Consider the following 26,824-nt stretch of genomic DNA (forward strand, 5'->3'; position numbering starts at 1 on the left):
ACGTGAAGCCTATACAGTGTGAAAATATAGTTAGATAGCAGATGATAAGGCAAGATGTTATCTGACTCTTAAATTGGTGTGAAATTCCATGGAGCCTATGCCTGGTCCGTCTATAAATTGCTTATTGACTTGAGATGGCCATGACGGCGTACCATGAGCTGTAGGCGAAACTATTTCCTGCGCTGTACACGAATTGTGAAATGCGTTGCATGATATTCTTGTGTTTGTTGTGTTATGTCCGTTCGAAAGGCAATTAAATCCTGGCGTTTCAATGAAACTGTGGTCGCAGCAGTCATGGAACTGTCCCTGGTGCTGAAATGTTGAGACGGGTTTTTGGCGTCAGTCAGTGCGTGCGTTTGTTGGGTTGTTGACTTTGATCAGTTTAAATATAGTTTTCACTTAGGCTTGCCTAACATCATTGATTAAAGTAACCACTTTCAACACTATTGGCCTACTACAAATATACACCTCGATTGCATAGATGTCCTACAGACCTACACATCTATTTTCAAATCCGGAAGTGTAATTTCCCATTGTTGCCAATTCGTATAGGCATAGGACGTCTGGAATAAATACTAGTGTGTGGGTTTGATCAATCTCAGATTCCTTAATCCAAAAATCACAAAGTGCAGCAATCCATTGATTTGTCTTGTTCAGAACTACATTGACCAGGCGTAATAAATTAGTAATAGCTTCAAGTGAAAATGTTTTTGTATTTCAGGTATTTCTGTTTGGATTTTCATTTTTTTAATCCCGTCTATTTTCGTTGTATTATTTGTTCATTTTTATTGTTAATCTTATGAGTAACCAATTCATGCATTAGCTATCTAATTTATGCCACATTCTAGCATTAGTAGCTATGTTGATAGCGGTCTCTGATTTATGGCGAACGTCATATACCGTCATACATCTCGTCCATGTGACACATGTGGACCAATCGCCAGGTTCTCCCACACTATATAAAGCAATAGAGGGTGCGTTTTCTCTCTCTTCAGTTCAAGCTAAATGCAAAAGGTGAGTACCAGCAAAAGAGTTATCGCCTGACATCACCCTTTAAATTCAAGTGAAAGCTATTTAACTTATTTGCCAATATCACATGTTTTGGGAAAAGCATTTACTTTAATGTTAAAATGGGTTTTCTGTCGATATGCTATCGGTTCCTAGGACGGGTAGACCAACTTCCGTCGGGATCTGCACCTTCCTGTGCTCTCGTTGGCTATATAGCTAGCAACTAAAGTAGTTTCTGTGGACAAACTTATGTTAATCGTGAAGTTGCATGTACCATTTCGAAAATGCTTACATACGCTAGTTCGATACTCATTGTTAGCCAGCTATGTTGGCCTGTGATTTCCACGTGGCGGCTGCTGCTCGCGGCCCTTATTGAAGCCGAGTCAGTACACTCTTCCGGCTGACTCGAACAAAGGAGTTATGGTTTTTACCGAAAAGAACAGTGGGCTAGAACTTTTTTAGTGAGCCAGCAACTATGGCTAATCATGTCAAACATTGAGTAGATGGTTATGCTAACAATTGTCACATTTTGTGCAGTGAGTGTAGGCCTACACAGCTAACGTTCGTTGGTTAAGGTTAGCCCTACTGAGTATACCTCATTGATCTCTGCTTCTAGGTGGACAAACGGCATACGATAAACCCTGCTCAGCCCAATATGGCTGCATTGCTACTGCAGAATAGGTGAGCAGTGTCAAATAACTCTGTACAACCCATTCCAAAACCCAGGCACCTATCGAAGCCGTTCCTGCATTATTGTAGCAGACATGGTCAACAGGATGCCAAAAACAATACTTTCACCGACGGTCGCTGTCCAGTTTGAAAGTAACTGACGCAGCAACATTAAGGGGAAGGACATTCCATGCACCATTGTACCTAGAAAATGTTGATGTATTGGTCATGTGATGGATGAAGTTTTCTAATTGGATTGCTTCTCTATGCCCTTTAAGCTCAATGGTATCTTCTGAGCAGATCCCAGACGGCGGAATAACGAATGGATATGCAGAAGGTACGTTTATGCAGGATGATTTCGTGACGTTTGACCATCCTTCATTCTGGCTGTGATGAGACACTTGCCCTCACTTAGAGGACTGCCTCGATGCTGAGAACTTCTTAGTACTCGTCTGAGCCCAAATATATCATAGATTTAAACTGAATGTAAATTGTGTGGTTTTGACTATACAACAACGTATCTCCTCTATACCTGATCCTTATCTTCTAATGCTCTCTACAGGAGTAGTCAATCTGAAGACTCTAAAAAATGGGATTCGAATGAACCAGTGGATGTTTTAATTGGAGGTAAAACTGATTTTTATATTTTATAAATCTGTTTAGGCTGTGATGACAAACTTGCCCTCACTTAGAGGAGTACCTCGTTGATGAGGATTTATAGTACTCGTCTGAGCCAAAATATTGTAATGATAGCAAATTGTGTGGTTTTTACCATGTATATAAAACAAAACACATGCAGCTGTCTCACCTGACTAAATTTTCTATATAGGCTTATAACCTAGGATGACTTGAGAATTAACCACGGAACATTCTGAAGGTAAATCAAAATGTCTGCCTTTCATTCAGACTGACACACTTGTTCTCATTGCCTTGGTAATTTAATCTACCTGGTTAAATTAATTAAGGTGAAATGATAGATGAGGACATTCCAGTATTCTACTTCTGAGCCTGTTTATTGAAAGTAGTAATGAATTCACCATCAATGTTTTGGAATGGAAATTAACCTAGATTGATCATCCCACTAAGGTCACTTTGTTTCTCATTAGGTCTCGTACCAACTGAATGAAATGGCAGGGGTGATGACCCAATCACCTTGTGATTGAACAGCCGGTAAGGATTTTTTTAAAAACAAAGTTATCTGGTCGCATGCTATCCTAAGGACCCGGGCTCTGTCTGTAGCCTCTGGTTCTCCAAGTTCATGCCAGAGAAATGGGGAGTCTTTGACTGTCCTAGCCTCTCTGTGCCTGAGGTAGTCACTCTACTGTCCTACAGATATTTAGCTGCATCTTTGAACCATAGTAATGTTGCTTTGATAGTTCCACAAATGTAAACCCTGCCGTTAGCGCTTAATTTGTGCACGGCTGAATTTCTAATGTCTGACTCGGTATTTCTGCAGGTATGGGGGTACAAGTGTGCCAAACTTAAGATGAAATGGCCCAATCTAGGTCCCTTGATGGGAATGTCAATCTGTAGGTATATCCTGAACTTTCATTTTGGGGTGGATAAATCACACTTTATTTATCTTCAGAGGGCCTGGTATGTTCTGATCAATGCTGATACCTTTTATGTGACTACTGGATGAATGATGTCGATATGGGACTAAAGATCAGAATAAATCCTTGGATATAATGTGTGTATATATCAAGAAGCTAAACTTTATTTCATTTGCAGGTCTTATGACTGGCATTGACCTACTACACTTCAAAGTTGATATACCCGTAATATGGGTTTTAAGGTACTTCTGTTTTGCCTCGTGCTAATCAGTCATCTGTGCAGGGTCTGGTGTGTTCTGATCAATGATTGATACCTTTTTAAAATGTGACTGATGGATGAAACATGCGGATATGGGACTGAGATCAGAACGGCACCTTCAAAGTGTATATGATACAAATTGTCTCCAGCCACTAAAACATTACTTTATTCTCAGGTCTTGTGAAAAATGATTGAGGCCTGTCATGCATCATAACATCCAATCACATTGATGTGGGAATTCCACTAACGAGCTGCTGCTCGAAAAATGGATAAGGCCTACATCCTAATGAGTGAAGCTAAATAATACCATATTATCTGTGCCTTGGTGCATCACTCACGCCCCATGAGCCAGGTTGAGTGAAAAACAATCCTCTCCACTTGTAAAACCCTTTTACTGCAATAAAGATGAATTAACCCTGCAATGTACAGATTAAATTTCTTGTCAAATATTAGGGGGGGGCTCCTTAAGACATTCGCCATCCATTGATTTCATCTCAAGGGAGTTATCCTTGGGTAAAGAAACCGTCACATCTTCAGTACTGCATGTTTGACCCAATGTCAGTTCCATTTGACATCCTGTTGTCGGGAGCATGTAGACATGCCAAACAATCCATTCAGGTCAGGAAAAATGTCTTACAAGCTAATTTAGCCCTTGTCTTGGTCCTCTGTTTAGAAAGGGATTTCCTTTTCAACACTTCATTGTTCCTTTCCCTCTGCAAGAAAAATGGTGTGGGATGAATGGTTCCAGCCAAATATGCTCCATTTCAATTCCAGGCTTTAAAAGAGTCAGAATGAAATTGTTGCTTACCAGTTACACATTCCTGTGAGATGGAGGACTCAACTATTTCTGAGTCTGGGGTGCTGCTGCCGCTCTGATCACTGTATGTGTCCCTACAGAGATGGTATTCAAACGGCATATTGTTACTATACAATGGAAGTTCCACAACACTTTCATTTAGCCAGTTCTCGTAACTATGCCTGTAACATTCAACACTGGTTTAGGAATCATACTGAGTGAATATTCGGTTACCGTGGAGACAGACAGCGGCCCTTCTGTAGGTAGCTCTGTAGTTTCCCGGCTGATGCCAGCAGGAGGCCAAAGTAGGGAGGCGATGGTTTGATGGGGCGAGAGGTGAACTCTGGATGATACTGCACTCCTATGAAATACGGATGATCTAAAAATAAAAGCAGAGGGGTTAAGAGCTGTAGGTATAAAAGGTACGTGCAAACCAGAAAACATTTTGTCCACTCATACACATGATCCCGGACACACTCTTACCGTCTAACTCAATGACTTCCATTCGCTCGCCTTCTACGTCTTGACCTACGAAGTGGAAGCCTTTCCCTTCAAAGTGATCCTTCAGCTCTGGGTTCACCTGAGATCGGAAACAAGGTAAGTACACTGAAAAACTGACACGTAGAGAAAGTATATAGAGAGAAAGTGACATGAACATGAACCTCAAAGCGATGTCGGTGTCTCTCATCCACGTACTCGGCATCTCCGTAAAGTCTTCCTGCAATGAAACAAGTATAAAACACAGCAGGTGAAGCTTTTTCCACATCGTTACCTTAGACTTACTGTAAAATGGATGAAAGTTTTCCCCTAATCAATCTACAAATCTGTTCCCTATAATGAAGCAAAGGGTTTGAAGTTTTTGCAAATTAATTTAAACTAAACAAATATATTTACACAAGTATTCAGACCCTTTACACCATACTTAGTTGAATCACATCCGGCAGCATCGAGTCTTCTTGGGTATGACGCTACACGCTTGGCATGGCTATATTTGGGGAGTTTCTCCCATTCTTCTCTGCAGATCCTCTCAAGCCCTGTCAGGTTGGATCGGGTTCGATTCCGTGCTCTGGCTGGGTCACAGACATTCAGAGACTTGTCCCGAAGCCATTCCTGCATCGTCTTGGCTTTGTGCTTAAGGTCGTTGTCCTGTTGGAAGGTGAACCTTCGCACCCAGTCTGAGGTCCTGAGTAGGTTTTCATCAAGGATCTCTCTCTATACTTAACTCCGTTCACCATTCCCTCGATCCTGACTAGTCTTCCAGTCCCTGCCGCTGAAAAACATCCCCACAGCATGATGCTGCCACCACCATGCTTCAACGCAGGGATGGTGCCTGGTTTCCTCCATACGTAAAGCTTGGCATTCAGGCCAAAGAGTTCAAATGGTTTCATCAGACCAGAGAATCTTTTTTATCATGGTCAGATTCTTTAGGGGCCCTTTGGCAAACTCCAAGCGGGCTGTAATGTACCATTTACTGAATAGTGGCTTTGTCTGGCCACTACCATGAAGGCCTGATTGATGGAGTGCTGCAGAGATGGTTGTCCTTCTGGAAGGTTCTCCCATCTCCACAGAGGAACTCTGAATCTCTGCCAGTGACCATTGGGTTCTTGGTCACCTCCCTGACCAAGGCCCTTTTCCCCAGATTGCTCAGCTTGGCCGGGAGGCCAGCTCTAGAGTCGTGGTGGTTCCAAACTCCTTCCATTTAAGATTGATGGATGCCACTGTGTTGTTAGGGACCTTTCAATGCTGCACAAATGTTTTGGTACCCTTTCTACAAGTTCAACAGTCTAACATAACAAAACGTTGAAAAAGTCAAGGGGTCTGAATACTTTCCGAATGCACTGTATAGTGTGTGATTACAACAGTGACTTTACTCTCAAAGTTTGGTCTCTTACTTAGTATACTGTCGGTGGTCTTGAAAATGGTCCGTCTCTTTCCCAGCCTCATGGTCCCACCCATCTGCCCAGGATTGTGTTCTGGCATGTCAATCACCTAGAAAGAACCAGTAAGGAATCAGATTTATTTTTGTTGGCCTTCACGACCAGTAAAAAAAAAAAAGGGAGGCGAGATCTTATGAAGGTGGAACCTACAACAGGATGCTTTGATTCGGGATGAAACTCTGTAGAGTTGGCATCTTCCCATTCTAGCACATTCCTGGCAAATTCACACACAGCCAGCTGCATCCCTAGACACACACCTGCAAACCCATAGAAGTCAGGTTAACGCTGCACATACATGAAGGAATGTGAATGGAAAGCTTTAATTCCACCCTTAGGTGTAATTTGTTCCTTGATGTAAAGACTGCATCCTCATGGCTGCCTGCCACCAACCCAGACAATTCTGTACCTAGGAAGGGTTTCTTCTGTTTGCGTGCCCAGTTGATGGCGTGGATCTTCCCCTCTGTCCCTCTGACTCCAAACCCTCCAGGTACCAGGATGCCACTGTGGAGGGAGGGAAACACCATTATCATGAACATAGTCACAATATTGACCCTGTTCTCTACCAGTCCAACTGACCCCCCGTGATGCCATATCCCAGTGTTTCTCCCCGTGTCCCCCCCAGCCACTTCTACTTAATTGATGTATTTAAGTTCAGGCAAGTTCATTCAACTGGATGAATCAGCTGTGCTGGTACTGGACTATCGTACATAAAATAAGTAGAACTGTCTGGGGGTACAAGAGGATTGGAGAACAATACCATAAAAGATGCCACATCCCACCGCTAGACCTTCTACCCCGGACCCTACCATACTTACTCAGCACTGCAGAGTTTTTGCCACGCCTCATGGTACTTCACAGGCTCCTCCTTCAGTGTGTTTGGCTCCAGGTCTGCTGAGTCAATATACTGAGAAAAAAAAAAATAGACGAGGGGGAGACATGAGAATGGGTTGCTATTGACTTGATCGGACGTAGCTTATCCAATACATGTCAAACGATTTTACGGAGTTAAAGTTCATAGAAGGAAATCAGTCAATTTAAATCAAATTCATTCGGCCATAATCTATGAATTTCACATAACTGGGTAGGGGCACAGCCATGGGTAGGCATAGGGTCACCCACTGGGGAGCCAGGCCAAGTCAATCAGAATGAGTTTTTCCCCCACAAAAAGCTTTAAAGACAAAACACTCCTCAGCAGCCCCCCCGGTGAATAAGCCGGATATGGAGGTCCTGGACTGGCGTGGTTACATGTGGTCTGCAGTTGAAGCCGGTTGGATGTACTGCCAAATTCTCTAAAACAACGTTGGAGGCAGCTGATGGTAGAGAAATTACCCTTCAATTCTCTGGCAACCGCTCTGTTGGACATTCCAGCTGTCAGCATGCCAATTTGCACGCTCCCTCAAAACTTGACATCTGTGACATTGTGTCGTGACAAAACTGCACATTTTTGAGTGGCCTTTTAATTGTCCCCAGCACACCTGTGTAATAATCATGATATTAAATCAGCTTCTTGATACGCCACACCTGTCAAGGTGGATCGATTATCTATGCAAAGGATACAGGCTCACTAACAGAAATGTAAACAAATTTGAGCAAAATAAGCCTTTTGTGCATATGAAACATTCCTGGGATCTTTTATTTCAGCTCTTGAAAAACGGGACCAAGGCTTTAAATGTTGCGTTTATATTTTTGTTCGGTATCGTTGACATGACTGCACAAACAAGTAAGACTTAAACATGAAATCACACATTATAGCAGCAATCTTCTTCAAAATAAAACCTATTCCTGAGGACATCCAAGCCAGAAGAACAGTATAATTTAGCCTTGCTGTGAAATAAACTAAATAGAAAAAGATGCACTGTCATGCACAGGTTAAGATGCTTGTGGATGTTGGGCTGGTTTCCCAGACACCGATTAAGCCTAATCCTGGACTAGAATGCGCTTTCTTCCTTGAAAGTCTTTCTTAGTCCAGGACTAGTCTTATTATATGTCCAGGAAACCAGCCAGTAGTGCCTTTCCAAATGTGTAGTTTGTACATGTGTTTTAGCCTGGCTGTGTGCGTTTTACCTTGATATCCAGTTTGTGGCAGATGGCTAAGGCAGAGTGTTCTAGCGCTTTGATGACTGACGCGTAGGAGTCTGTGAACTTGGTGTATTTCCCCACCAGGGCTATAGAACACTGCTCTAGGAGCCTGTCTGACCTGGGATTCAAAAACACCACAGGCAAAGTTATATGCCGTGTTCAAAACTGAGACCTCTGAAATCTCCAACTTCAGTGTTTAAGACAACTGGGAACTCGGAAACTATGACATTTTTTCTAGAGCTCCCGACTTGAAGATAACCGCTGTCATGATTTGACCCCCTTTTTCAGAGTTCCCAGTTGGCTTAAAGCACCAATCATCTGAATACAGGTCACTCCATAGTGCTGCAATACAACAGGTGAATAGGCAGAGCAATCAAACAGCATCATTACATGCCTCTGTAATTCTTTATCCAGAGGTCAAACTCAAACTCGGTGGGTCTAAATATGGGCTGTTCAATTCTGGTCCTGGAGGGTCGACACACTTGTTTTTTGTTTCTACCTGGTAGTTAATTGCACTCACCCGGTGTCCCAGGTCTGAATCGGTCCCTTATTAGGACCCACAATTAACAGCCCAGGGCCCGGTTTCCCAAAAGCATCTTAATCACGGGAAACTGAGCCCTGGTCAAAATAATCGAGCACTACCAGTCCCAGAGACTGCCTGCCCGCATGCCTGTCAGACACACCCACCTGTCAGACATCTCCTTCCACTTAGTGAGCATCTTCCTGGGGCGTGTCTCTATAGGAAGATCTAATCTCTGACAGAAGTAGCCCACCACCCCCTGGTTCTCTAGTAGCAGAGGCACTCTGTAGATGGACGACACGTCTGCCACGCAGATCACCTGGGAGAGGAGGGGAGAACTAACACTCAGTCACAACTAGAGGCTTCAGTGGTTCTTTATTCATCTTTCCTTGATTCCTCACATCAACCAAGGGGAGATTTATTGGACCTTCTCTAATACAATTGAGAAGGAGGTGACAAGGTAGGATGTGAGGAATCACTGGGAAGATTTATTGAGCCAGTGTCATTTCATCCTAGTCTGTGACTGTACGATCAGGTCTTACCTGTTCAGGTTCTACATGACAGAACATGGAGATCTTCTCTTTAACAGAGTTCTCCAGGGAAGTGGAACAGCGACACATGATCTGGAGGGAATTGACAACAAACACAATTAGCTAACAGTCAATCCTTGCACTAAATGTACAAATGGACAGAAGTGGTTATGATGGCTTGCTAGGATTAGAAAAAAACTTGGGTTCATTTAAACTCACCAGATCAGGAGACAGGCCGAGTCCTCTGAGCTCTCTGACACTGTTCTGAGTGGGTTTGGTCTTCTGCTCTCCTGTGGCACTGGGCTGTGGGACCAGGCTGACGTGGATGTTACAGAAGTTCTCCCTCTTCACCTTGAACTGGAACTGCCTGAAGGCTTCGATGAAAGGCATGCTCTCGATGTCTCCCACAGTGCCTCCTAGCTGCACACATGAAACACGACATACCGGGAAACACAATTACACAGGAATACAACTAGTAACTACCCAGCCTGAAATGGCTCCTCAAGTACACATGTCACACTATTATCAAACCAATAAAGGTTCTCTGGAAGTCATTGATCTACCAGTGTTAACCATAATCTTTTACCTCGATGACACAGATCTGAGGCTCCACACCATCATCGTCAACAGGTACTCTGGCCTGACGCATCACCCACTCCTGGATCGCATCAGTGATGTGGGGCACCACTGCAAGGATACACCAAACAGGGACAGTTAGTCTAGAGATGCAGAGAAAGTGACGAGAACTTGATAGCTCATATCCTTCCTTTTTGTCATTGGTTCTTCATAGGATATTGGACTGAGGTCAGAACTGCCATGTCACACAAGCTAAATCAAATGCACATCAACTATTCAACAAGGGTCTGAACTCCTGTATACCCAGTCTCTCTCCCAGCACGACTATCTTTCCCAGGTAGCCTCTTCTTCCTGTTGATGACAGATTGGTAGCTCTTCCTTTAACCCCTGTATATACACACAAGTTTCTACAAGTCATCCCAGCCCTTGTCCCGCACTGTCTTATAGTTAATCTTACCCTGTACGGTCTTTCCCAGGTAGTCTCCTTTCCTCTCCTTGTTGATGACAGACTGGTAGATCTTGCCAGTGGTCAGGTTGTTGTCTTTGGTCAGCCTGATGTCCAGGAACCTCTCGTAGTTCCCCAGGTCCAGATCCACCTCACCCCCGTCGTCCAGCACAAACACCTCACCTGGAGGGAGAGCAGAGGAACAGCGTTAAAACACCTCACCTGGAAGAAGTCGAGTGGTATGGTTAAAACCCTAGCCAACACGCAAACATGTCACATAGAGAAAGAGCGAGGGACAGGATTCTGTATATTTGAATAGGTTTTCATGTCTCCATCTGTATCGATGTTGATCTAGACCAGGGGTATTCAACTCTTACCCTGAGGTCCAGAGCCTGCTGGTTCTCTGTTTGTCCTGATAATTAATTACACACACCTGGAGCCCCATGTCAAAATCAGTCCCTGATTAGAGGGGAGGGGAACTGACTTCAAGGTCCAGAGTTGAGTTTGAGGGATCAAGACTATTGATGTTGAGGTACCCTTCTGTGTACACAGGACACCAACACACATTCCTAGTAACATTTATTGTATGGCAATAACATTTTCTGATTCTGACAACTGTGCTTGAGCAAAGAAAGTAATTCCATAACAAACAGAGAATAGTACTTAGGAGGCCTCATCATGGCATATAACTGCATTGACAGTGTCGTTTCTACCTATAATAGTTAGTTAGCATTTTCTTCTGTTTCATGACCCTGGACTCACCATTGTGAACCAGGTTACACAGCATACACACAAGACAGATCTTAAAATCACTATTTCTATAATACAGAACATTTCCTGAACTCACCATGCTCGTACGGAGAGAAGGTCCCTGCATCTATGTTGATGTAGGGGTCAATCTTGATGGCGGTGACACGCAGACCACATGACTTGAGGATAGTTCCCACACTGGAGGCTATGATGCCCTTCCCGATGCCTGAGATGACACCACCAGTGACCAGGATGTACTTCATTGTGGCACTGGGTAGGAGACAATAATACGGATTACAGTAACGTAGTTAATTGATTCTAGTAGCTACTTGAGGCAGCAGGTAGCCTAGAAGCTAGAGAAGTGCACCAAAAACTGGAACATTTCTGGTTTGAATCCCAAGTCCGACTGGGAGGATTCTAGGTATCCTACACCTAGATGCCATCTCCTGCTGTTGTGACCTTAAGCAATACACATTAGCCCTGTCTTTTTCATGTGGTGTTGCTCAACCAAGCAGGTCTACCCCTCTGAAATGGTGGAAAAATTGCACAAGAGTTTTTTTGTACCGTAATCAACATTTCTTCCCCTCAGGATGGGAGGGGTCTTGCTGATTCCTATCGTTCAATAGTACAGTACATGCAAAGACCGTACAGTGGTACCTGCGTGGTGGCTAACGTTACATTGGTCAGAGAAATAAAGAACAAAGAGGGCGCGCGCATCTAAGGCATAAACGTTCCGATTTTAGAAAAAAAAGTAAATCTAGCCACTCTCAGCGGTTACAACCACCAAGTAAATGCAACAATGTACAACAACGGAGCTCGTTGATAAACATTGCAGTTAGCCAGGTACAAAGGTTGTAACACAAGTTACCTAACAGTAAAGGTCTTGCAACATATAAAGTAACGTTATCTACAGAACAGTTAGCTTTACTAGCTAGTTAGCTTAATATCCTATTCCATTATCAATAACTTTGAGCCACACTAGCCGGATAGCTAGCTAAACTGAATCCTAACCTAGGACAATGCATTGATGTACCACGCGCCCAAACCTGTCATAATACAGTACAGGGGATGTATAACACGCGGACTCCACGGGAAACAGGCCCGAGGACTCCGTCATAGATAGAACAACGAGCTCTACAAATATTTGACTCCATAAAGTTGATTTTTGTAGTATGAATAATATTTTAAAAAATATATATAAAAAATATTTGACTCCATCGCGTCAATTGAGCTAACAAGCTAACCGCAGGCTAGGCTACCTCAGGGCTGCGGTGAAGTTCACAAAGGAAGCATGTTTTTCAACTCACCAAAACGAAATAGTGTAAGGCGGTCAAATGGTAAATATTTGGACTTGATTGATTTTAAATTGTCGATATATATACACATTTAAATTCTTCCTTCAAATCTTGAATAATACTTTTAAAAAAGGTGACTTAATTAGAATTGACTATCCAATCCACTCCAAGTTCCAACACGTGTTCACTGGCCAAATCTTGTATCAGAGCAGTACAGAAAACTACGCGCGACTAAGCCAGAGTAGCCTTGTGGTCGAGGACGCCAAGGTTGCGTAGCGTCTTGCGCATTCACCACGCTGGAAATGTAACTATTGTATTTTTTTAAGGGGAGCTATATCAATATGCCAATCGTTATTGCAATTTTTTGTCTACACTTTCATACTAATTGCATTATTGTGAGTAAAATAGTCAAACGATGTCCGATACAAACCAGCATACGACAATAATGTTTGTACCATGTTTTGTGCTGCTCCCATGTTGCGTTGCTACCATGTTGTTGTCATGTGTTACTGCCTTGCTATGTTGTTGTCTGTCTTAGGTCTCTCTCTCTTTATGTAGTGTTGTCTCTTGTCATTATGTGTGTTTTGTACTATATTTATGTTATTTATTTTTATCCCAGCCCCCAAAATACTACAGGGGGTATTTTGCCTTTTGGTGGGCCGTCATTGTAAACAAGAATATGTTATTTAACTGACTAGTTAAATAAACAGACAAAAAATACTCCGAGCAAATCGAATCAAAATCGAATTTATTTATATAGCCCTTCGTACATCAGCTGATATCTCAAAGTGCTGTACAGAAACCCAGCCTACAACCCCAAACAGCAAGCGATGCAGGTGTAGAAGCACAGTCCACATGATGGCAGGGGTAAGTGTTTACAACTGATCATTAGTGGGACAACCGGCAGGTGACAGTATTGCTCCATCTAAAATTCTTGTTGGCTGCTTTGACGGGCTGTACATGGCAGAAAAATGCAATGAATAAACTAGAAACAATAAACGTTGTCTTTAATGCATAGACATATTTTGAAAAGTATATAATATATTCTTCAATGGAGGGAGTACAATAGTGGTGCAATGCATCTTCGTTCTACCCCTGGTACCTAGGCCTTTATAATTATGTTTACATGCAAACACACAAGATCACAGGGGGGTGTCACGGGTACATTATCAATTTCAAATTATATATTTATAAAACATGTACTAGTAGGCTGCCACTCAAAAGAAGAAGAAGAAAAAAATACAGAGTTTAAGTAATACTACTTTCAGTATAAACAGGCAAAGAAAACAAAAAGAAGTGGGCCTCAACCCCCAACCTCATGTGTCCCCCACGGAAACCTTCCCACCCCCTAGCAACTACGGTTGCTCATCAGGCAACCCCCACCCTCCCTCAGATCAGAGAAAACCATCCCCATATCAACCCTTTCTCATGGGCCTGAAAGCAAAGAAAGTAAAAAAGATTCAAATATAGTATATATACTGAGTGTATAAAATAATAGAAGCACATGCTCTTTCCATGACATAGACTGACCAGTGGAATCCATGATCCCTTACATGCTTGTGTTGGGCTTTATGAATGGCTCATTTGTAAGTGTTGGGCTTTTGCTGAGATAATTCTTTAACTAGGCAAGTAAGTTCAGAACAAATTCTTATTTACAATGACAGCCAACACTGGGCCAATTGTGCACCACCCTATGGGACTCCCGATCACAGCTGGATGTGATAGAGCCTGGATTTTAACCAGAGACTGTAGTGATGCCTCTTCCACTGTGATGTAGTGCCTTAGACCACTGCGCTATGCAGGAACCGAATATACTTGACTTTAAAGTCAAGTATATTTGTCCAGGCCTCAATTGTTCTTTGACTAGCACCATTCCTTCTCACTGTTGAATTTTATAACTTCTAATAGTAACTTTATCCGCTGGCAAATTGGGAGAGAGTGAGGTGATTGCCTTCTAAGAGCCAACATGTTTCTTGCTGCAGTGCTGCCTGCCAGCAGTAATCGTCTCTGATTTATGGAGAGATTCAAGGAGCTATCATTGTTAGGTAACACAATAGATGCAAATAATTGAATATTTACATTCATGCACGAATAAAAACTTTACCCTATAAGTATTTAACTGCAGGGCACTCCCACATCAAATGGAGGAATGTGCATACCTAAATTCAGGGCTTCTGTGTGGTGCAGAGGTCTAAAGCACTACTTCTCAGTGCAAGAGGTGTCACTACAGTCCCTGGTTCAAGTTCAGGCTGTATCACATCTGTCAGTGATTGGCGGTCCCATAGGGCGTTGCACAATTGGCCCAGCTTCATCTGGGGTAGGCTGTAATTGTAACTAAGAATTTGTTCTGAACTTACTTGCCTAGTTAAATAAAAACTCTGGGAACAGTGAAAAGATGGGAGTTGGGGCCAATTTCATCATAAACTGTTTCCTTGGTGTTAAAAACAGTTTGTGAGCAAATGGTTGATGGTTCTGTTTACGGGATGCCAAGGACATATTTTTCCATATTCTGTTCCAGATAAAGGGGTGTTCAGATTCAACATAGATCTGTGGACCATACTTTTTTAATGGCTAGCTCAGACTATGAGCTTTCCAAAAGTTGACCAGATCATTTATTTATAAATACCATCATCAGCTAGTTCGGTAGTTGGGTTTCCCAAGGGACTCCATAAGCAGCATAGTTGACATAAATTGTAAATATAGAAAAAAGGATTTGCCTGGTAATGTGTATGTATCTTTCAAATCACGGAATGTTCTCAAACCATTACTGTCCATGATATTGACATGGGTATGGATTACACATTTAAACCATTAGGGGGATGCAAAAGGTGGTCCTCCAGATCGCAAGTCATTATTGTGAAATATTTGAGTAGGAGCATGCCATTTTGATTCCCAGTTACATTGTTTTAAAATGTTGCGGCAAATAGAAATTCTGGGAGCAATAATAGGACCAAAGCATAGTTTGCATTAAGGGATACAGTGGGGCAAAAAAGTATTTAGTCAAATCAAATCAAATCAAATTGTATTTGTCACATACACATGGTTAGCAGATGTTAATACGAGTGTAGCGAAATGCTTGTGCTTCTAGTTCCGACAATGCAGTAATAACCAACAAGTAATCTAACTAACAATTCCAAAACTACTGTCTTATACACAGTGTAAGGGGATAAAGAATATGTACATAAGGATATATGAATGAGTGATGGTACAGAGCAGCATAGGCAAGATACAGTAGATGGTATCGAGTACAGTATATACATATGAGATGAGTATGTAAACAAAGTGGCATAGTTAAAGTGGCTAGTGATACATGTATTACATAAGGATGCAGTCGATGATATAGAGTACAGTATATACGTATATACGTGCATATGAGATGAATAATGTAGGTTAAGTAACATTATATAAGGTAGCATTGTTTAAAGTGGCTAGTGATATATTTACATAATTTCCCATCAATTCCCATTATTAAAGTGGCTGGAGTTGAGTCAGTGTCAGTGTGTTGGCAGCAGCTACTCAATGTTAGTGGTGGCTGTTTAACAGTCTGATGGCCTTGAGATAGAAGCTGTTTTTCAGTCTCTCGGTCCCAGCTTTGATGCACCTGTACTGACCTCGCCTTCTGGATGATAGCGGGGTGAACAGGCAGTGGCTCGGGTGGTTGATGTCCTTGATGATCTTTATGGCCTTCCTGTAACATCGGGTGGTGCAGGTGTCCTGGAGGGCAGGTAGTTTGCCCCCGGTGATGCGTTGTGCAGACTTCACTACCCTCTGGAGAGCCTTACGGTTGAGGGCGGAGCAGTTGCCGTACCAGGCGGTGATACAGCCCGCTAGGATGCTCTCGATTGTGCATCTGTAGAAGTTTGTGAGTGCTTTTGGTGACAAGCCAAATTTCTTCAGCCTCCTGAGGTTGAAGAGGCGCTGCTGCGCCTTCTTCACGATGCTGTCTGTGTGAGTGGACCAATTCAGTTTGTCTGTGATGTGTATGCCGAGGAACTTAAAACTTGCTACCCTCTCCACTACTGTTCCATTGATGTGGATAGGGGGGTGTTCCCTCTGCTGTTTCCTGAAGTCCATAATCATCTCCTTAGTTTTGTTGACGTTGAGTGTGAGGTTATTTTCCTGACACCACACTCCGAGGGCCCTCACCTCCTCCCTGTAGGCCGTCTCGTCGTTGTTGGTAATCAAGCCTACCACTGTTGTGTCGTCCGCAAACTTGATGATTGAGTTGGAGGCGTGCGTGGCCACGCAGTCGTGGGTGAACAGGGAGTACAGGAGAGGGCTCAGAACGCACCCTTGTGGGGCACCAGTGTTAAGGATCAGCGGGGAGGAGATGTTGTTGCCTACCCTCACCACCTGGGGGCGGCCCGTCAAGAAGTCCAGTACCCAGTTGCACAGGGCGGGGTCGAGACCCAGGGTCTCGAGCTTGATGACGAGCTTGGAGGGTACTATGGTGTTGAATGCCGAGCTGTCGTCGATGAACAGCATTCTCACATAGGTATTCCTCTTGTCCAGATGGGTTAGGGCAGTGTGGTTGAGATTGCATCGTCTGTGGACCTATTTGGGCGGTAAGCAAATTGGAGTGGGTCTAAGGTGTCAGGTAGAGTGGAGGTGATATGGTCCTTGACTAGTCTCTCAAAGCAGTAGTAGTCGTTTAGCTCAGTTACCTTAGCTTTCTTGGGAACAGGAACAATGGTGGCCCTCTTGAAGCATGTGGGGACAGCAGACTGGTATAGGGATTGATTGAATATGTCCGTAAACACACCGGCCAGCTGGTCTGCGCATGCTCTGAGGGCGCGGCTGGGGATGCCGTCTGGGCCTGCAGCCTTGCGAGGATTAACACGTTTAAATGTCTTACTCACCTCGGCTGCAGTGAAGGAGAGGCCGCATGTTTCCGTTGCAGGCCGTGTCAGTGGCACTGTATTGTCCTCAAAGCGGGCAAAAAAGTTATTTAAGTCTGCCTGGGAACAAGACATCCTGGTCCGTGACTGGGCTGGATTTCTTCCTGTAGTCTGTGATTGACTGTAGACCCTGCCACATGCCTCTTGTGTCTGAGCCGTTGAATTGAGATTCTACTTTGTCTCTGTACTGACGCTTAGCTTGTTTGATAGCCTTGCGGAGGGAATAGCTGCACTGTTTGTATTCGGTCATGTTACCAGACACCTTGCCCTGATTAAAAGCAGTGGTTCACGCTTTCAGTTTCACTCGAATGCTGCCATCAATCCACGGTTTCTGGTTAGGGAATGATTTAATCATTGCTATGGGAACGACATCTTCAACGCACGTTCTAATGAACTCGCACACCGAATCAGCGTATTCGTCAATATTGTTATCTGACGCAATACAAAACATATCCCAGTCCACGTGATGGAAGCAGTCTTGGAGTGTGGAGTCAGCTTGGTCGGACCAGCGTTGGACAGACCTCAGCGTGGGAGCCTCTTGTTTTAGTTTCTGTCTGTAGGCAGGGATCAACAAAATGGAGTCGTGGTCAGCTTTTCCGAAAGGGGGGCGGGGCAGGGCCTTATATGCGTCACGGAAGTTAGAGTAACAATGATCCAAGGTTTTTCCACCCCTGGTTGCGCAATCGATATGCTGATAAAATTTAGGGAGTCTTGTTTTCAGATTAGCCTTGTTAAAATCCCCAGCTACAATGAATGCAGCCTCCGGATAAATAGCTTCCAGTTTGCAAAGAGTTAAATAAAGTTTGTTCAGAGCCATCGATGTGTCTGCTTGGGGGGGGGATATATACGGCTGTGATTATAATCGAAGAGAATTCTCTTGGTAGATAATGCGGTCTACATTTGATTGTGAGGAATTCTAAATCAGGTGAACAGAAGGATTTGAGTTCCTGTATGTTTCTTTCATCACACCATGTATCGTTAACCATAAGGCATACGCCCCCGCTCCTCTTCTTATCAGAAAGATGTTTGTTTCTGTCGGCGCGATGCGTGGAGAAACCCGTTGGATCTCCAGTGAGCCATGTTTCCGTGAAGCAAAGAACATTACAGTCTCTGATGTCCCTCTGGAATGCTACCCTTGCTCGGATTTCATCAACCTTGTTGTCAAGAGACTGGACATTGGCAAGAAGAATGCTAGGGAGTGGTGCACGGTGTGCCTGTCTCCGGAGTCTGACCAGAAGACCGCCTCGTTTCCCTCTTTTTCGGAGTCGTTTTTTTGGGTCGCTGCAAGGGATCCCTTCCGTTGTCCTGTTTGTAAGGCAGAACACAGGATCCGCGTCGCGAAAAACATATTCTTGGTCGTACTGATGGTGAGTTGACGCTGATCTTATATTCAGTAGTTCTTCTCGACTGTATGTAATGAAACCTAAGATGACCTGGGGTACTAATGTAAGAAATAACACGGAAAAAAACAAAAAACTGCATAGTTTCCTAGGAACGTGAAGCGAGGCGGCCATCTCTGTCGGCGCCGGAAGTAACCTTAGTCAGCCACCAATTGGGCAAGTTATACCACTTAAAAAGATGAGAGAGGCCTGTAATTGTCATCATAGGTACACTTCAACTATGACAGACAAAATGAGGGGGAAAAAATCCAGAAAATCACATTGTAGGATTTTTAATGAATTTATTTGCAAATTATGGTGGAAAATAAGTATTTGGTCACCTACAAACAAGCAAGATTTCTGGCTCTCACAGACCTTCTTTAAGAGGCTCCTCTGTCCTCCACTCGTTACCTGTCACCTGTTAATGGCACCTGTTTGAACTTGTTATCAGTATAAAAGATACCTGTCCACAACCTCAAACAGTCACACTCCAAACTCCACTATGGCCAAGACCAAAGAGCTGTCAAAGGACACCAGAAACAAAATTGTAGACCTGCACCAGGCTGGGAAGACTGAATCTGCAATAGGTAAGCAGCTTGGTTTGAAGAAATCAACTGAGGGAGCAATTATTAGGAAATGGAAGACATACAAGACCACTGATAATCTCCCTCGATCTGGGGCTCCATGCAAGATCTCACCCCGTGGGGTCAAAATGATCACAAGAACGGTGAGCAAAAATCCCAGAACCACACGGGGGGACCTAGTGAATGACCTGCTGGGACCAAAGTAACACAGCCTACCATCAGTAACACACTCAACTCGTTGTGTTTGGAGGACAAAGAATGCTGAGTTGCATCCAAAGAACACCATACCTACTGTGAAGCATGGGGGTGGAAACATCATGCTTTGGGGATGTTTTTCTACAAAGGGACCAGGACGACTGATCCGTGTAAAGGAAAGAATGAATGGGGCCATGTATCGTGAGATTTTGAGTGAAAACCTCCTTCCATCAGCAAGGACATTGAAGATGAAATGTGGCTGGGTCTTTCAGCATGACAATGAAGTGGCTTCGTAATGCAGTGGCTTCGTAAGAAGCATTTCAAGGTCCTGGAGTGGCCTAGCCAGTCTCCAGATCTCAACCCCATAGAAAATCTTTGGAGGGAGTTGAAAGTCCGTGTTGCCCAGCAACAGCCCCAAAACATCACTGCTCTAGAGGAGATCTACATGGAGGAATGGGACAAATTACCAGCAACAGTGTATGAAAGACTTACAGAAAACGTTTGACCTCTGTCATTGCCAACAATGGGTATAGAACTAAGTATTGAGATAAACTTTTGTTACTGACCAAATACTTATTTTCCACCATAATTTGCAAATAAATTCATAAAAAAATCCTACAATGTGATTTTATCTGTCATTGTTGAAGTGTACCTATGATGAAAATGTCAGGCCTCTCTCATCTTTTTAAGTGGGAGAACTTGCACAATTGGTGGCTGACTAAATACTTTTTTGCCCCACTGTATATCAGTGAAGACCACCTTTTCCAGGGCAATAGGAGACACCATATTTCTCTCTATACTCAGTCGGGGTAAACCATGTCTAAACCAATTTAGGATTGGGTGAAATGCTAATGCTTGGAAATACTATTTATGTTTGGTACGGATAGTCCTCCTACGTCTTTCCCTTTTTGTAGGTTTGTTCATTTGTTCCCGGGATCATTTAGCCTACCTTGCCATATGAATTTAGAAAACGGCATTATGAATTTTGGATCGCCTTGTATGCTGCTTCTCGTGATTCTGAACGGAGTAGAGAAGATATTGTCTCTTATAACTTTGGTTGAGGGATTAAAGCATTTGAATCATATTCATGAAATTGGAGCCAATTCCCATATGTTCCAAGACAGACCAGAGATATGGCCATTCTTGTCTGTCAAAACCTTTTTCTGTATCGAGAAATAAGCAGTTGTTTCTGATGAAGCATTTAAGATATGTAATAGTCAATTGAGGTAATCCGGGGATAAAGGTATTTTTTTAAACAAACCAGCTCTGGTCCGTGTGGAACAATTTGCGTAAGTAAATGTCTAGACAGAACCACAACATTTTGTAAAACAGTTTAATATCTGTGTTCATCAAAGATAGTGGAAGATAGTGTACGGCTTTGTTAATCATTTTGTGCAATAGTGGACCTAATTGATTTAAAAACGTTATTTATTTTTTATTTAACCTTTATTTAACTTCAAACATTTTAAATAGACTTCAGGAGGAATACTGTCCCATCCAGGTGATTTGCCTTTATTCATGCTATCCGATGTCCTTTTGAGTTCATTGAGAGTGAAGATTTGGTCTCCCAGCGAGGTGGCTACCTCTGTTGAAAGAGGAGTTCTTAATTCTTCTGTCCTGACTTTGGAAAGAGTAACAGCTACCAAGGTCTGAAATGAGTGTTTGTTGAGAACGCTCTATCACAGTTAACAACCTTTAAAATTATGATATCTTCTTTAATTGTGATTTATTCAACCTAGATGCAAATGCAGTTGCATTATTTTTTAATAAAGCCTTTGGTGGCATCCCATAGAATCCAGGGGTCATCGACTGAATTTTTGTTAATTAATATGAATTCATTCAATTCAGTTTCAAATTCTTCACAAAAAGTAATGATTTTGTAGTAAGGAAACATTAAAGCACCATCTTGTGGCTCTTTTAGGAAATTCTGAAATGTGTAACAGGCAGTAAGTAGTATGCATGATGATCAGATAGGCTCATATGCCAAATTTCTATTTTTGTGATTGAAGAAAATAGAGTAGTAGATAATCGTTTTGAAATGGGTTTGGGAGAATGTTTTGTGCCTTTTTGAATGGAAAGTGTACTCTTTGGCTTTAGGGTTATGAGTTCGCCTGGCATCAATGAGGTTGTAATCAGAGAGTATATGTTGGAGAGCCTTAGTTGCCTATGTATTGTAGTTGGTCTTATTAGATTTGTCCCACATGTCCAAAATGGCATTCATGTCTGTCCCAATATCCAGCTGGAATTCAATTAATTCTAACAATATGCTCTTCAGAGACTCAAAAAACTTGGAACATACACATTAATAAAGGCCATTTTTGTTCCATTTTGGATATATTTTAGGAAAGTGATTCTACCTTTGCCAAGGATGGTGATTTTGAGTTTCTTATGTATCAGTATGATTACACCCTTAGTTTTGTATGGGGCTGATGAACAAGCAGCCAGTTTGAACAAATAGTTCTCTATTCTATGTGAGTCCTTTTGGAGTTTGTGTGTTTCTTGGAGCATTGCTACAGTATATCAATATGGTTTCTTGCCAGTGACATGTTGATGTGCTTCCAAGCATGCAGGCAGTTTATCAGGGTACAGCAGGAGTGGCTAATATAATTTATGGGGGAAGTAAAAGCACATGTTTTAGGGTGAGTTTCAGTTCAGTGTAGTTGAACAGACAAAGGTCACCCTCATGTAGCAAACTCCAAAACAAACCGTCCACTTGTAGAGCTTCCTGCGTAGGACAGAGTGGTGCATCTTACACGATCTCCTTCTGACTCATAGTAATTCATAGGAGCACTACACTTACATGCTGTCCTCCACTCCAACGCACGGGCTCCGTGTGTGTGTGTGTGTGTGTGTGTGTGTGTGTGTGCATTTCCCTTAGCAGGTACATTTTATGTTGTTCAAATGCAGATAAATAAAATTCACACTGGGAGAAGGAAAAAAAAAAACAATTTAGAAATAATGCTTTTCAGCCTATTCATTGATGGAAATAGAAGTGGAAGTTGGTCTATGAGTTAATTTGCATAATTCAGTGGAATTCAATTGGTGCGTGCGTATATTCGTTATGTATCTTATTTATCACACTTTCACAGCATACAGATACAGAGCCTGTCCGACAGCGCTTTTATAAGCCCAATCATTGCGCAACAGTTCTAAATGCAAGATTCAAAAGAGCTACTCTTTTTATTTCACAACTGGTAATTAATTGAAGCAAGCTTCCCATTCGCCGTTCAAATGAATAGACAACGGAAGGCAGACTTCATCCGCGCTTCACACACCACTTTGCAATGATCTGGAGGCAGTTCGCATTTTGAAAACATATAGCTACTTAATTGTTTGTAACCTGAATGTTTTACTACAAATGATGAGGCATGTTTTACCTTGCCTCAAGGTAGCCTAGACAAAATTCGTCCATATCAGAAGAGGCAATTATTTTGTAAGACTTCCACATGCATTGGAACCAGTAGCCTATTTCTCTCATGTTCTTTGGTTTTCAACTTTCTTTCATTGTCCGGTAGCCAAATGCAGATTTGCGCGTAGCCTACTGCCGTGTGCGCATTGATGTGCTAACAATGTTAAGAAATAATAGTTTCTCAAAATGTTAAGCTAAACGTTCTGATCTGTTGCATCAGATTTAATCATTTTAAACATGTTTTTATGTAGCCTAGGCCTACTGGTTATATGAATTTGGGATCTATCTTCCCACCACTGTCCCATAGTCTGTTTGAGTTATTTCTTTTTCGACATACTGACCAATAGAATACGTACACCGTTCTACTATGGGGGAATGTTACTGAACAAAAATATAAACATCTAACAGTTTCAAAGATTTAACTGAGTTTCAGTTCATACAACGAAATCAGTCACTTGAAGTAAATAAATTAGGCTTAGTGCTTTATTTGCAAACATTTCTAAAAACCTGTTTTCGCTTTGTCATTATGGGGTATTGTGTGTAGATCAATGAGGAAAACATTTGTTAAATAAATAAAAAAATATGGCTGTAACTTAACAAAGTGTGGAAAAAGTCAAGGGGTCTGAATACTTTCCGAATGCATTGTAACTATTTGTTCAGCTCTTTTGAAATGTACAGAGACAGAATTCAGAACATGAGCCATTCTTACAGTATTTTCCCTGTACACCAAGTCAGAACGTTAGGATAAGTAAAGGGGGCATATAAGCTGACAATATTTTTAAATATTTTATGAAATTTCTCTAAAACAGGCTAAAGGCTACATGTCCACCACCAAGTCAGAACAGTAGGCTAAATTATGAAAGGAAAAGGGACTAAATTATAGGGTGAGGCACATGGACTGTTAGGACCAAATGATTAGGGTGAGGCACATGGGCTACCAGCAGCTTACACAACATACGCTTAGTATTACTTTCTTAGGTACAGCATATCATTTATGCAGCAACATACAATACATTGTTGTACTCACCTTGTTGTGCTGTGCTCACTTGAACAGGAAGGGGGTATGGCGGTCCTTCATGGGCAAATTCTGTCATCAGACTTTGTCATCAAAGTCTGGCATTCTCTGGAATTATGGTGCTTTCAAAACAACTGGGAACTCTGAAAAGAAACAAGGTTGAATCATGACATCAGTGATCTTCAGGTCAGAGCTCTAGAAAGAGGCTCGAGTTCCCAACTTGCAATTCCAAGTTGGATGACTTTTGAAAACGTATTTTCCCAGTCAGAGCTAGTTTTTTCAGAGTTCCAAGTTGTCTTGAACTCACTGAAGTCTGAGGTTTCCCAGTTTGAAGTTTCCAGTTGTTTTTAACGTGGCAGAAGTCATGCTGGATTGAAAATAAACCTTTAAACCCAGATTTGGACCACACAGCCACTCCACTGAATAGTAGGCTAGTGATTGTTTTGCAATACTTGCAGTTAGTCACTGATTCCTTCCAAACCACTCATTGTTGAATTTGTGATTTCTAACTTATTGTGTGACGTTTATGGTCGATGAGCACCGATATGTTTGATCTATAATTTCTCTTCAAATGACAAGGATTGAAAAGAATTTGCCAGTAGATAGCCGACTTGATTCATGATGATGATTGCATGCTTGCTAGCTAAGATTCTGAAAGTATGATGTTGATATGATCTGACCAATCAAAGCTATGGTAGATATAACGTGATATATAACGTGAACATAATTTTATCTGGCCAATGACCTTGAGCCTTCATGGATGGGCACTTCTATGGCAGCAACCTAGGTGCTTGAATTTTTTAGCTCTCCCCGTAGAATTTGCGGTGACGTAGCGTCCCCATGAGTGACCGAACACTGAGCCAATCATGGCACAACTAGAGAACATTACCAACCCCTACGCGCTGTATTTTCCGCTGGCTGCCCCACTACCACAGAAAACACGGAGCTAGGCTCAAACACCTGCATTTTGGAGCTGCCTTATTGAAGAAAGCAAAAAAGAGACCATGTTGGTATGCAGCTTTATTTAACTCAATTATTACTAAAAAAAAATACGTTGTTTGCAAACTGATATGTGACACGTAATAATGCCAGAATTACATGACATTTCCATTAATTTTTTGCTAACAGGTGGAGCTCAAAATAGGTGGGACTCTGTCCCACCTGCCCTGAATGACGGGTCGCCACTGGCCAATATACAGGAGAGCAGGGTTATCTTCAATATTCCAATATGGCACACAGTAGGAAAACATTTAGCAACAGACAATGAAAATATGTGTTCAGGTAATACCTCCCCGTTTTGGAACGTTAATCTATATTGAACACAACCCTGGGCATTGAGTATTAGAGTGTCTGACTGACGACCGGACCAGAGGGGTGACGACCACAGCACTTCCTAGGGCTAAATGATTCCTTTAGTCCAGAAACAGTCATCCCACGATAGTGAATATTATCATCAGGCCCCTGTCTCTGGGAAGTAACGCCTAATGAGTCCATTTTAATATGGAATCTGACCATGGCAATGATCTCATTAAACTCCCACAGTGTGACTGGCTGATTGGCTGCCTGCCTCCTCCACAAGCCATTTCCTCTGGTTAGAAATGGAAAAGCAGCATGGCAGCTGATTAACCACATGGTGTACTAGGCCTAAGTCCCATATGCCTTGTGTGATAAAAGAAAAGAACAGGGTTTCATCCCTTTCTCAATCATTCATGAAAACCTCCCTGCCTGATATATGAGGCTGGAGACTGGAAAGTGCAGGTAACAACATAGGGGGTGGGAAAAGAGAGTAATATCTTCGGGTCAGGCTGGGTTGTAATAAAGGTAGGGGTCAGACCTAGTGGAGGCTCTTTAATGTTGGTGTGGATTACCTTGGCATGCTCAGAGCATACCACTGACCAGGCTGATGGAGTGAGTATGTGTGTGAGGGGGGAAGGGTAGTGAAGACTATGTGTTCTTGCTCTCTCTCACTGTCTTTCTCTCTCTCTTTCAATCTTTCTCTCACTTTCTAATCTACAGCTATCTCCCTAGGGTCCCAAGTCAGGAGGACAGCCACATGTATCCACACATGTTATCTCATCAACATCAGAACAACCAAAACCCAGTTAATAGTCATGGCTGTGTGTGTGTGTGTGTGTGTGTGTGTGTGTGTGTGTGTGTGTGTGTGTGTGTGTGTGTGTGTTAAGGGTGTGTGTGTGGGTGTTTGGGGCTGTTCTCCTCCACTCACTGTGACTTTTATCTCATTTGATTATTCTGAGAGGATGACATTCGACCAGGGGGTTTATACATGGTGCGATATCGCGCTGTCATGTTGGAGTGTCACACACACACACACACACACACACACACACACACACACACACAGCCAAACCCAGGCCCCGTCTCCCACTCTCCCATCCATTGGCTAATTACATTTAGCCTTCTGCTCCACGGTGACTGTTGGAACAGCTGGGCTTGGTGGTTCCTGGAGAACAGATAACACAAATCATGAATCAAACTACTGTTGCTGCCATGGAGAGAGAGGCAGTGAGGGTGGGGAGCGATGAGAGGGAGAGGAGTGGGGAGAGAGAGAGGACAAGGACACAGTGATAATATTTAAAGCCTCATCCCCCACACATCTCATTCATATCTATATCACAGGCTGAAAAGAGGGGGATGGAAAGGCCAGCATATGACTGTTTCATGGTCAGAACAACGTGATGCAGCTGGTTGGCTGTCTTCCTGGTCCAACAGAACAACATGATGCAGCTGGTTGGGTGTCTTCCTGGCCCAACAGAACAACATGATGCAGCTGGTTGGGTGTCTTCCTGGCCCAACAGAACAACGTGATGCAGCTGGTTGGGTGTCTTCCTGGCCCAACAGAACAACATGATGCAACTGGTTGGGTGTCTTCCTGGCCCAACAGAACAACGTGATGCAGCTGGTTGGGT

The 26,824-nt window shown here is 42.7% G+C and overlaps 1 protein-coding gene, 1 long non-coding RNA gene and 4 other non-coding genes across 9 annotated transcripts; 5 read left to right on the top strand and 1 right to left on the bottom strand.

Moving 5' to 3' along the window:
* The first annotated feature begins 939 nt into the window (after positions 1-939).
* Positions 940-3,911, top strand: LOC118399485 (uncharacterized). 4 transcript variants are annotated; one of them, XR_004828845.2, is made up of 9 exons: positions 940-1,014; positions 1,625-1,689; positions 1,956-2,014; positions 2,240-2,304; positions 2,507-2,554; positions 2,784-2,847; positions 3,134-3,210; positions 3,409-3,472; positions 3,665-3,911. It is a non-coding gene; the product is annotated as an uncharacterized LOC118399485 (long non-coding RNA). The 4 variants fall into 4 exon arrangements; XR_004828844.2 differs by having other exon boundaries at positions 941-1,014; positions 3,134-3,206; XR_008072672.1 differs by having other exon boundaries at positions 941-1,014; positions 3,409-3,911.
* On the top strand, positions 1,731-1,866 carry LOC118399682 (small nucleolar RNA SNORA16B/SNORA16A family). The gene has a single exon (XR_004828889.1). It is a non-coding gene; the product is annotated as a small nucleolar RNA SNORA16B/SNORA16A family (small nucleolar RNA).
* LOC118399681 (small nucleolar RNA SNORD103/SNORD85) lies at positions 2,060-2,139 on the top strand. Its single transcript, XR_004828888.1, has one exon. It is a non-coding gene; the product is annotated as a small nucleolar RNA SNORD103/SNORD85 (small nucleolar RNA).
* On the top strand, positions 2,337-2,415 carry LOC118399680 (small nucleolar RNA SNORD103/SNORD85). Its single transcript, XR_004828887.1, has one exon. It is a non-coding gene; the product is annotated as a small nucleolar RNA SNORD103/SNORD85 (small nucleolar RNA).
* Positions 3,526-3,599, top strand: LOC118399678 (small nucleolar RNA SNORD99). Its single transcript, XR_004828885.1, has one exon. It is a non-coding gene; the product is annotated as a small nucleolar RNA SNORD99 (small nucleolar RNA).
* On the bottom strand, positions 3,638-12,643 carry LOC118399484 (CTP synthase 1-like). Its single transcript, XM_035795603.2, has 17 exons — positions 12,430-12,643; positions 11,220-11,392; positions 10,385-10,555; positions 9,938-10,038; positions 9,571-9,771; positions 9,364-9,444; positions 8,989-9,140; positions 8,287-8,419; positions 7,038-7,126; positions 6,629-6,723; positions 6,373-6,479; positions 6,178-6,274; positions 4,948-5,003; positions 4,769-4,865; positions 4,520-4,664; positions 4,298-4,380; positions 3,638-4,202 (listed from the first exon to the last, which is right to left on the bottom strand). Exons 2-17 carry the CDS (start codon positions 11,383-11,385, stop codon positions 4,186-4,188), a joined length of 1,791 nt encoding a protein of 596 aa, XP_035651496.1. The 5' UTR covers positions 11,386-11,392; positions 12,430-12,643; the 3' UTR covers positions 3,638-4,185.
* Between the last annotated feature and the right edge of the window lie 14,181 nt (positions 12,644-26,824).

This window comes from Oncorhynchus keta, chromosome 20 (assembly GCF_023373465.1).
Source record: "Oncorhynchus keta strain PuntledgeMale-10-30-2019 chromosome 20, Oket_V2, whole genome shotgun sequence".
Taxonomy (NCBI): Eukaryota; Metazoa; Chordata; class Actinopteri; order Salmoniformes; family Salmonidae; genus Oncorhynchus; species Oncorhynchus keta.

Coding starts and splice junctions, on each gene's coding strand:
- LOC118399484 (XM_035795603.2), bottom strand. CDS start 11,385: ATGAAGTACATCCTGGTCACTGGTGGTGTCATCTCAGGCATCGGGAAG. Junction 10,556..11,219: donor CTTCTCTCCGTACGAGCATG/GTGAGTTCAGGA, acceptor CTCTCCCTCCAG/GTGAGGTGTTTGTGCTGGAC. Junction 6,724..7,037: donor CAAAAACTCTGCAGTGCTGA/GTAAGTATGGTA, acceptor CTCCCTCCACAG/TGGCATCCTGGTACCTGGAG.